The sequence below is a fragment of the Pleurodeles waltl genome, chromosome 3_1 (genome assembly GCF_031143425.1).
Source record: "Pleurodeles waltl isolate 20211129_DDA chromosome 3_1, aPleWal1.hap1.20221129, whole genome shotgun sequence".
Lineage (NCBI taxonomy): Eukaryota > Metazoa > Chordata > Amphibia > Caudata > Salamandridae > Pleurodeles > Pleurodeles waltl.
Window position 1 is genome coordinate 1,636,983,426 of NC_090440.1, and position 12,131 is coordinate 1,636,995,556.

The following is a 12,131-nucleotide window of genomic DNA, read 5'->3' on the forward strand; positions in this document are numbered from 1 at the left end:
TTGTTTTCCTAAAATCTTTAGTTCTATCTATATAGTACATAAGAGCTCTTTTGAGATCTAGAGCATGAAGAGCTCTTTCTGCAGCTGAGTCTGGCTGTGGAAAGAAGACTGGCAATTCCACTGTTTGGTTTCTGTGAAAAGGAGATACTACTTTTGATAGAAATTTTGGATTTGTCCTAAGTACAACTTTAAGTTTGTGTACTTGGAAAAAAGGATCCTCAAGAGTGAATGCTTGTGTTTCGCTACCGCTTCGTAATGAAGTAATAGCTACAAGGAAGGTAACCTTCCATGTTAAAAATTTAATTTGATGAGTGCATGGGTTCAAAAGGTGGGCCCTTGAGTCTTTTAAGTACGATATTTACATTCCAAGAAGGAACGGGTGGTGTTCTAGGTGGAATAATGCGTTTTAATCCTTCCATGAAGGCTTTTATAACAGGAACTCTGAACAGAGAAGTGTGTTGAATAGGTTGTAATTATGCAGCTCTTGCAGTAAGTTGGATTTTGATGGATGAGGAAGCTAAATTTGTTTTGTGCAAATGAAGTAGGTAGCATACAATATCTTGTATACATGCTGTAAGTGGATCATTGTTTTTAGATTGACAGTAGTAAACAAATCTTTTCCATTTGTTAGCATAACATTGTCTGGTAGTAGGTTTACGTGCCTGCTTAAGCACTTCCATACATTCTGATGGAAGTTTTAGGAAACCAAATTCTATGACTTCAGGAGCCAAATTGCTAAATTGAGAGCATTGGGGTCTGGGTGCCTGATTTGACCTTTGTTTTGTGTTAACAAATCTGGTCGGTTTGGGAGTTTGGAATGAGGTACTACAGACAGGAGTGTTGTGTACCAATGTTGATTTGCCCATGTTGGGGCTATGAGTATCATGGTCAGAGATGTCTGACATAGTTTGCTGACCAGAAAGGGAAGGAGTGGGAGAGGGGAAAAAGCGTAAGCAAATATCCCTGACCAATTGATCCGTAGAGCATTGCCCTTGGATAGGGGATGTGGGTGTCTGGATGTGAAGTTTTGGCATTTTACGTTTTCACTTGTTGGAATAGGTCTATTTCTGGTGTTCCCCACTTTTGAAAGTACTTTTGAAGTTCTTAGGAATGAATCTCCCATTCGTGAGTTTGCTGGTGATTACTGCTTAGGAGATCCGCTAGCTGATTTTGTATTCCTGGAATGTATTCTGCTAACAGATGAATGTGATTGTGAATTGCCCATTTCCATATTGTCTGGGCTTGCAGGGACAGGTGAGATGAATGTGTCCCACCCTGTTTTTTGAGGTAATACTTGGTCATCATGTCTGTTTTTATCAGAACAGTCTTGTGTTTGAGAAGGGGTTGAAACGCTTTTAGGGCAAGAAACACAGCCAATAATTCTAGGTGGTTTATGTGAAATTGTTTCTGTTTGGGATCCCATTCCCCCTGAATGGTGTGATTGTTAAGATGAGCTCCCCAACCTATCATTGATGTGTCTGTTGTTATTATGGTCTGAGGCACAGGATCTTGAAATGACCGCCCCTTCGTTAGATTGCTGAGATTCCACCATTGAAGGGACGTGTGCGTTTGGCGGTCCATCAACACTAGATCTTGAAGTTGACCGTGTGCCTGAGACATCCGTTGTGAGAGGCATTGTGGTTACGGCCTCATGTTTAATCTTGAATGTGGAACTATGGCTATGCAAGATGCCATCATCCCTAGAATTTTCATGATAAATCTTACAGTGTATTGTTGATTTGGCTGTATGTGTGGTATGAGATTTTGGAAAGCCTGTATCCTTTCTGTAATTGGATATGCTAGGGCTTTTTGAGTATTTAGAATAGCACCTAGGTAAGGTTGTATCTGTGCTGGTTGAAAGTGAGTTTTCTGGTAATTTAGAGTGAACCCTATTATATGTAGGGTTTCTATTACATACTGAGTGTACTGTTGGCATTGTGTAAAATTGCTTGATTTTATTAGCCAGTCCTCTAGATATGGAAAGACATGAATATGTTGCCTTCTTAAATAGGCTGCTACTACTGCTAGACATTTGGTGAATAATCTTGGAGCTGTTGTTATGCCGAATGGCAAAACTTTGAACTGGTAATGTTTTCCTGTTATGACGAAACTGAGGTATTTTCTGTGAGCTGGATGGATTCGTATATGGAAAACCCATCTTTGAAGTCTAAAGTAATCATGTAATCTTGTTTCTGTAGTAGTGGAATGACATCCTGCAGAGTTACCATGTGAAAATGATCTGAAAGGATGTATAGATTGAGAGGCCTGAGGTCTAGGATAGGCCTTGGAGTGCCATCTTTTGGGGGAATTAGGAAGTATAGTGTGTATACTCCTGTTCCTTGCTGAGAATGTGGGACCAATTCTATTGCTTGTTTTAGTAGTAGAGATTTCACCTCTTGTTGCAACAGAGCGTTGTGTTCTGGGAACAATTTGTGGTGATGTGGTGGAATGTTTGGAGGGGTGGAGATTAATTCTAGGCAATAACCTTTGCGGATAATTGATAATACCCAATTGTATGTGGTGATATTTTGCCAATGAGAGTGGAATTGCTGTAGTCTTCCCCCCACAGGAGATGGGTGTGGTGGAGGGGTAGGAAAAAAGTCACTGTTTGGATGGTGTAGTGGCTTGTTTTGAGGCTTGGAACCTGCCTCTGTTTCTAAAATATTGTCCTCTTTAGGACCCTCTAAACCCCCCTCTTTGATATTGTTGCTGCTGTTGTCCCTGCTTTGTCTGGGAGGTAGAAGCTTCAGAGGATTGTGGTTTGAATCCTCCCCTAAACTGTGATCCGCGAAAGGAGCCCCTATACAGTGTTGTGTATAATGCTCCCATTGCTTTGGCAGTATCTGAGTCTTTCCTTAGCCTTTCTATTATTGTATTGACCACAGGCCCAAATAAGTGGTTTTTATCAAAAGGCATGTTAAGTACTGCCTGTTGAATTTCTGGTTTAAAACCAGAAGAGCGTAACCATGCATGCCTTCTTATTGTAATGGCAATATTTACACTCCTTGTGGCTGTATCAGCAGCATCGAGGGCAGCCCTTTTCTGGTTGTTACTTATGGCCTGTCCCTCCTCTACAACCTGTTGTGCTCTCTTTTGATGCTCTTTTGGGAGGTGCTGTATGATTTCTTGCATCTCCTCCCAGTGGGCTCTATCATATCTGGCAAAAAGTGCTTGAGAATTCGCAATTCACCATTGGTTGGCCGCTTGTGTGGCTACTCTCTTGCCAGCAGCATCAAACTTTCTACTCTCCTTATCAGGTGGAGGAGCATCCCCCGAGGATTGGCTGTTAGCTCTTTTCCTAGCTGCACTCACCACTACTGAATCTGGAGGTGTGAGATGTAGTCTGGGCCTGTAGGAGCAGGTTTGTATTTTTTGTCAATTCTGGGAGTAATTACTCTAGCTTTGACCGGCTCACTAAAAATTTGGTCCCCATGTTTGACCATTCCAGGCAACATGGGAAGGCACTGGTATCTAGAGTGAGTGGAAGACAGAGTGTTGAACAAGAAATCCTCTTCTAGGGGATCACTATGCATAAGCACTCCATGATAAGCAGCTGCCCTAGAAACTACCTGAGTGTAGGCACTAGTGTCCTCTGGTGGAGAAGGGTATAGGTCAGGATCATTATCTGGAATAGGATCCAGGTCATATAGATCTCAAGGATCCACTGTATCTCCATGAGAATATTGTGAGTGTGTTGGAGAAGGCAATGGTGGTGGACTATTGTGTGGAGGTGAAAAAAAAAGCTGTGGAGAATGAGGAGGAGAAATAGGGACAGGTGCTGGTTTCTCCTTTTGCCTTTGGACTTTTGATGGTGGTTGAACAGAGTCTAATTCCTCTTGAAAAGCCAGTTTTCTTTTAGTTTTCAAAGGAGGTGCAGTAATAATTCTGCCAGTGTCGTTTTGTATATGGATCCTGGATTGTCTTTCATCCATAACCTCCAATATAGGCTGAATCTCAGTGCCCTCATCAGAAGGCCTGTAAGAGTCTTGCATCTGCTTTGAGGTTTGTTTAAGTTTGCTGGAAAGTCGTTGTTCTTCTGTGTAAGAGGCTTTTTTCGGTTACGAGGTCTGAATCTTTTTCGGTCCTGAAAATGAAGTCTGCTGTTTCGGCTCTGAAGCAGGGCATCGAATTTTCGATTCCGAGGAGTGAGGACGCTTACTGGAGTCCAAGGCAGAATTTTTAACCGACTTACTCGACTCCGAAGTGGACGGAGAAGTGGCCTTTTTCGGCGGCGAACCCGAAGGTCGGTCGACGAGAGTCTTTTTACGGGCCGAACCATGGCCTCCTGGCATTGGTGTACCCAACGCTTCAGTACTATTTTTTTTATATGTGGGCGTAGGGGCAGACGTACTCATGTGCTGGCCAGCAGTGATGGGCCTATCTTCTTCCGATTTCTGCTCTGAGTCGTTATTTCGGATGGAGACTGCTGTCTGTGCTTGTTCTTCTTCCATGACGACGAGATGCTCTGTACTTTTCGACGCCATTTCTAATCTTTGGACTCTCCGATCTGTCAAGGTCTTCTTGGATCAAAACGATCGACAGGCCTTGCAATCCTCTTCTCGGTGGTCCGGAGAAAGGTGCAAATTACAAACCAGGTGTTGGTCTGTATAGGGAAACTTTGCGTGGCACCGAGGGCAGAATCGAAATGGAGTCCAATCCATCAGGCTTCCATGCGGTAGGCCCGAACAAGCCCGAGTCGGGCGCATGCGCCCAGAAGGGCGAAATCTAGATTCCAATGGTACTAGTGGTTCGAAGCTAGATGGAAAAGGCAAACGAAACAATACCGACAATTTAATACGTTTTCAAAGGTTTTCCGATTCAAAATCTCAGAGCAAGAGGAAACCCGACAGCAGAAAGAAAACAATCTGACAATGGAGTTGATGCCCATGCGCACTGTAACGGAGAGGAGGAGTCACTCGATCCCGTACCTCCGAAAAGACTTCTTGGAAGAAAAAACAACTTGTAACACTCCGAGCCCAACACTAGATGTTGGAAGAGCTATGCATAGCATGTGTATCTGCAGCTGCACATGCCATCGAACATATATCTATATATATATATATATATATATATATATATCTATATCTATATATATATAGATATATATATATATATATATAGATATATATATATAGATATATATTTAATCTTTATGGAATATTTTTTATATATATATATATATATATATATATATATATATATATATATATATAATATTCCATAATGATTGAAGCTTAAATATTTATATATAATAGCTGCCAAACAAACCCCCAATAGACAAGAGAATCCACATAGCATTCATAGCTTGCATACCATCTCAAAAGGGACAACGTTTAAAAACATGTCACAGACTTTGTACAGCACCATATTGAGTCACGTGAACATCATTTTTGAATATTCAGGTTCTATGCAGTGTACTTGCTCAACATCAAAATAGAACATGAATATATGCAATCCCCAGCTAGTGGAAGTACTTAGCAGGACATATGTTCCTGTATACATTGTTTCTGTCGTTAGGATAGGGAGACAAAGAAGGAAACCTAGGAGTACAAATGCACATTCTTTTGATGTCAGTACAAATGTAGCCCAGTTCTTGAAAATGCACATAACTATTTCAGATGGAAATTTTACTAAACCTGCTGCCTAAAAGAACTCAAATGGGAAGCAGTATGAGTACAACTAGTTGACATTCTCTTTTTGCACCACTAAAAAAGGAGAATCATTATTTCTTACTTGAATGAGAAAGGACAGATCCTATATCTACATAATTGGTAGATAGAAGAGGCATGATGGCTTTTTCTAAAAACAAAATTTTTGCCTTTACCATCCACCTGAAAAGGCTTGAATACATTTTCTTTTGGAATTATGCTAGTGCGCACCAATTTGAGAAAATGCTGCAGATTTGCCCGTTTATGTTTCTGCTCCACGTTGGTTTTGGCATGTATTAAACGTGTACTCACTGAGTCTATATGTTTTTATGATACTATGTGAAAAACAGCTTTGTTACTGAAAATCGCCTCACTCTTTAGGCTGAGCGAGGTACGGGGTTTTTAGCTAATGATTCTGCACATTATACAAGGCCAAGAAACTCTTTGTGATTCCATCTATTATTTTCAAGATAATGATAGATTTTAATAAGCCCAAACTTAAGTTTTTGTTAGCTGTCAAGAACATAACTTAATGTAGATATTTTCACTGCTCAAATATTTTATTTAGCGAGGACAACCAACGACAGATCTTTGGTTAATCTATTTATCATCTTGTGCATGCTTCCTATCACAAATAAAACAGCCGAAGCAACAGTTCATAACAAACTGTTTCTTTTATCCATCACGAGTAAAATTCCTGGAATTTTGGTTGCTGAGACACCTCCACCTGAAGTGAGGGCTCATAGCTTGCTTTACAAAGACATATGCCCATCTTGGGAATTTCTAAGGCTACCACTTGGGTGACGTATTCATTTCTAGGTTCATATTCTTTATAAAATGGTAACAAAATATGTTCTCACAATCAATATTTCATTTTTTTGCAGGGATCAAGAGACTGGCAAAAAGGAAAACTTCAAGTGTTGGGGGGACAAGGTATGGTATTTACTCGCTACCACCTCCAGCCCCCATAAAAGTATACTATTTTCTTTTTTAATTGTGGTATCTTTATCTGATAATGTTCAGTGGCTGCATATCATGGACATGTAATGTTTTACTGTTGTGTTATTGTACTTTCTTATAGCAGTTTTATTGTTTTAGATTAAATCTTTTATGTTTATAGCCCATCAGTTTTACTTCACGAATAACCTAAGAATTTGTTTGCAGATAATTTTAGCAGTGTGTAAATCTGGTCATGGTTTGTCAGTGGGGAGGCATGCCTGCCTAATTTAGCAGCATCTGGAGGAGTAGGACAGTTATGCATCTTATGTTTATGGATTCTTGCAGAAAACATTTTTTACGCACATGCTCAGACATACAAGGAAGACACCAGCACTCCTTCAGCAATTCACCATTTTAGTGACTACAGTGCGTTTTCGGGGATTTCTACCTTCATCAGGTCGATCTGCTCCACCACCAAACAAAATATATTTAAAAGCCATTCATTGTCATAGAAAACAGACTGCTTGGACTTACATGTCACTTCACAAAATGTCAGTGTAAGGCAATTCATCTCCTAATCACGAAGTACAATTAAATTCCATATAAATTAAGTATGCATTTTATAAAGGTCATGTTAGCCAGGTAAACCGTGCTTACATGAGATTTAAACGCTAAAGATATAAGGTTTAATAAATTCATGGAAAGTAAATAAATACCTACATTACCCAAATGCCATACAAGAAAATGTATTTGTTGCTATCATGAGAGGGTTATTCAACTAAAGTTTATTACGTGATATTCACAATCGATTTCGCTTTTCAAAATGTAATGATCAAAAAAGGTAATTAAGCAAAACTAGGCACAAGGAAATACTACAAAACCAATTTTATCTGTGTGCACGTGTATCTTTTCTTTTTTTTATAACACATTCTCTTACCTATATGTCTGTTTGTTAATCCTATACTTTTTATCATTTTATTAGTTTAATTCCATTTTATTTTTGTGCGTGTGTGTGTATGTCAATTGCCACCATTTAGTTATAGTTTGGAGCACATTTCCATAGAAAATTGGGGGGTTTGTCAATAACTTTGGTGCGCTATGATGACTTCACAAAGCTTTCCAGAAAAAAAGTTCATACACCTCAGCTGCTTCCTGGGAAGTTCCTGTTCATGGGAGGCTGAGGAATAAGAGGGTTCTTCCAAAACCAAATTCTCTCCAGGCAGTTTTCCACAGGAATTTAGACAGCATAATGGCTTAAAAAAGAAATTACACCAAATTTGGCAGACAGCCAGATCTTTACCTAGAAAGCATGCTTTTTACTGTTCCAGTAGTTTTTGTGGAATTCTGGTTCAGAATGTTTATATATTTAAGATGCAGGAGTACAACCGGACCAACAGATCAAAAGATAAGACCTGACTGACTGCCTCACATCAATAAAGATGTTTAGCAGCCTTTTTAGGACTCTGGGACTCAGTCCCTATGTCCCGAAAAAATACATATGTGGTAGGGGTACGCTGATCCTCTAGGCCCACGCTGGGGCCATGAACCGATTTTTTTTTTTTAATTTTTTTTTTTTAATTATTATTATTTTTTTAACAATGGAACCACGTTGCTCCCCGCCCTGATGTATTTTTTATTTTTTTGTTTTGTCTTTTTTGACGAGGGGGCTTTGACCTCTCTCCCCAAGCCATATCATGGCACTGTGGACCCCATTCCCTGGGTTCAGAAGGCAGGCAGTATGATCGGGCCCTATTCCCTAGGAAAGTGTGTTGTTCCCTCCCTGTGAGAATGTAGGCAAAGAACAGATATCTAAGTCCCTTCCTATCCTGGGCAGGGACATAGTGTTGCTCTCACCAGCAGAAGCAGAAACAAAAGTTGCCCCTGCCAGGCAGGAGCAAACCATTGCAGCTGGCGACACCCAAGATGAGTGCTGGCAGGGGAGCCGGCGGAGCCATGATGGCCATGGGCTTCTTCCCATAACCGACATGGCCCATGATTGTTGTGGATGTCCCTTGTGGGACCCATTCAAAATTACAAAATGGATTGGCAGCTCCTGCCTGCACCCAGGATGCATGCTGGCTGTTGAGCAATCAGGGATATGTGGGCCTTGGGCCTTCCTCTGCAGCCCCAACACTTTTGCATAATTCTTGATTACCCTGGGTGGGACTGGGGTACCAAAAAAATAAAATTAAGCACTGAAGATGAGTGACTGGAGTAACTGCTATTTTCATATTCACGGATCCCACTGGGGAGCAACCCATAATTCCCTGTGAAGAATGTTAAAGAAAAACCTTAACACGTGTTTATGGTTGTTTTGAGTAAAAATGCGCTATTTAAAAAAAAAAAAAAAAGACCTGTAACAGTAATCATTATTAATCATTACCACATATGTGTATGGAAATACATTGTTATATATATATATATATATATATATATATATATATATATATATTATTGTGGAGATTTACTTACAAAGCCAAGAGGTCTGTATATTGATGTGCTGACCCCTTATAAAGCCAAATGAGCCTGCTTTTTACATTTTTGTTCTTCTGACCATTTGAGAAAGCTTTACCTCTCCCTTCTTGAAATAATTCCCTTTATAGTGTTACTTTGTTAAAAAAAAAAAAAATCCGAAATTAACTGGTAAAAAACAAAGGCTAAAGCCACATTATAGTTGTTAAGGTAATGATATCTTACTTTACATTTAAAAAAACAAACTGGTGTTAAAGTTGGGTGAAAATGCCAGTAAAAACATTTTAAACTAAACAAAACCACTGCGATTTACCAGTTACAGTTACCTCATGTACCTATAAGTTGCACCCTCACCATGCACTGCTTACGACCTCACCTCTTTCAATACTAATGAACTGTTCTGTGACATCCTTGATAACATCGGAAATTAGATCATTATTGACATGACTGTGCTTGGCGAGGTGTGAGTTATAGTACTTGAGCTAGCTAGAGCTGTTGAAGTTCAGTGTTTTTTTTTTTAAATGTTACACCAAAGTTAAGTCACCTGTGGACCCGAGCATGTATTAAGCCAACTACTAGGATGGACTGGTTGACCAGCAAAACATAGCTTCAAGCTACAAATGTGGTCTGATTACTGCAGCTTAATAACTAAGCAGATCTGCCTAAATAACCCCTTTTTGGAAGGAGACATTTTTACTTTTAAATTCTGAATAAGTCACCCCCATGTAGGCTTGTAGACCAAAAGGCTGGATGCCTAATATTTAAAAGCAGAATATGTAAAAGTTAAAGGTTGGCTTGCTTCTGCAATAAATAGCCTTCAGAAGCTAATATTACTGTATAGGTGCTGTGGTCTTTCCTATGAGAAAAGCTGAAGTAAAATTGAAATTATATTTTTGTAACTTTAGTTTGGAAAAAAACTATAGAGTCCATTCAACCACTAATTAAAAATATATTCAATGGTAAGGCTGGATGTTTGGTACATATGAAGGAAATGTGAAAATTACACTTTTTTGCCTGAGGCTTCAGTAGGATAATTGCCTTTAGCCTGCCTAAGGTGGTCTTCCTTCCCAGCGCTTCACCCCCTGAGTAGGTGAGAATCCGCTTCCAGAGGAGTAGGAACAGTTCCTTAGGGCTTTTGGCACGATGGCCTGGGTGTTAAGTATGCCAAAGTATGCAACTCCGCTTATCTCAGGAAGGGCCATTTAAGAGGGCCGAGGATCTTCATTAACATGAAAGAGGCAATGGTAAGGCCTCCCCATTCCAACTTTATTTTAAGGTCAGATGTGGGGAGAGTGGCCTTTTGATCCCACATTATTTGTATCCATATGATTGCTTTGCCTTGCTTCTGAAGTGCCATTGATGTACATAAAGTGCTTTGATCCTTTTTTCTCTGTACTTGTTATAAAACATTGCTAAGTAATAATAATAATAATGCATACATACATACATACATGTAATAATAATAAAAACAAATACTTACTCCAGTATTGGAACTTTCATAGATTCACATGTTTGAATCATTCCCTGCTGTCGAGATGGGAGTCCCCGGTACCTTTAATTAAGTGGTACTAACATAGGTTAAACCCAAGACCCTTAGGCCTCCTAGTTTAGCACTCTATCAGAGTCATTTTAAGAAAAAGGACCAAACTTAAGAGTCCACTAATCAGGCGACACCACCCTTTAGAACCTTCCTGAGAGAAGCTACAGTTCCTCAGATTTTTTTTACCGCACGTCATGCTAGGAAGTCTCCTCAGAGCTCTGCTTTGCTTATTCTCTATTTTTGAATACCCTAAAGATTATACTTTTCTCAACTAATTTTAACTGATACCTGGTAAGGTTTCCACCATGTCTGACAAGAAAAGAAAGGATTTATTCAGATTCTGCAAAACCTGTGGTAAAAAGATGTTGCACTCTGAAGACCCTCACCAGAACTGCATATACTGCCTTTAACCAGACCACTCTGCAAGGTATGTTGCATCTTTCCTCTAAAACCCTGAAGGATAGAGAAGGCACATTGTGTCATCTCACTCCTTCAAGAAGCCTTCCTCAGCTCCTCCAGTCGACAGACCAGTTTTGAAAACCCCACAGTTGGCGACAACCTCGTCGACATCTGTCCCACCATCGAAGACAATCCCGACTACGTCTTTTCCAACGACGTTGACGACGAGTTATCTATTGTTGATGTGGTCAACATCAACAAAATCATTGTCGACAAGGACTTATACTACTTCAACATCGTCCACGACGGTTACTTTGGTATCTTCATTGACGACGACCTCATCAACAGTAGCCTCAACCACAAAGTGATCGACGGTTAAAATATCTTCCAAACCTTCATTGACGAAGGCAGCATCAACGAGTGCCCCTTTAACACCGTCAACTAAGGCGTCTACAACACCTTCGATGGCAAATGTAGTCACGCCTGATATGACCCTCCCACATGACACTGATATACCGGAAGGAGAACAAGAGGAAGGCAACCTTCTCGACAACCAGTCGAAGTGGGACGAATATATTATTCCAGCTCCACCTTCTCCTTCACTGTCAAAAGTAGGCTCACCTCCAGAGGAGATAGGAGGATTCCATAACTTATGGAAAGAGCTGCTAAACGATTTGCACTTCCCATGTCATCCAAGCAAACTGATTGCTTTCTCTATGACTTTAAGGAGCCATTCCGAACACAATGGCAATGGTCAGTTACATCTGGGAAGAAGGATTGAAAATCATGCAAAACCCAGCAACAGTCACAGCAGTGCTTCCATGCCTAGACAAAAATATGAAGCACCTGAAGATGCACCAGCATGCTTGGCTGGGCACCCTCACCCAGATTCAGTGGTTACACAGGCAGCCCAGAGAAGATCCAAAAATCCCTCCACACCAATATCCGCACCTCTGGACAAGGAAGGAAGACTATAGGACAATAACAGCAAAAGATTTTCTTCAATGTCCAGTCTAACTGTAAGAGCGGCTAACTCCCTTGCAGTTTTAGCTAGGTATGATGGACAATTAGTGGCTGACATCACCCTATATATTGAACAACTGCCGGAGGACACTAAAGCAGAAGCGAAAAAG

The 12,131-nt window shown here is 40.2% G+C and overlaps 1 protein-coding gene across 1 annotated transcript in view; it reads left to right on the forward strand.

The window, feature by feature from the left end:
- ERICH2 (glutamate rich 2) overlaps window positions 1–12,131 on the forward strand; it is a 255,391-nt gene that overhangs the window by 50,018 nt on the left and 193,242 nt on the right. The window contains exon 6 of the mRNA XM_069225316.1: window positions 6,533–6,581. Coding sequence (XP_069081417.1) covers window positions 6,533–6,581 — 49 coding nt within the window. The remainder of the gene's footprint in view (window positions 1–6,532; window positions 6,582–12,131) is intronic.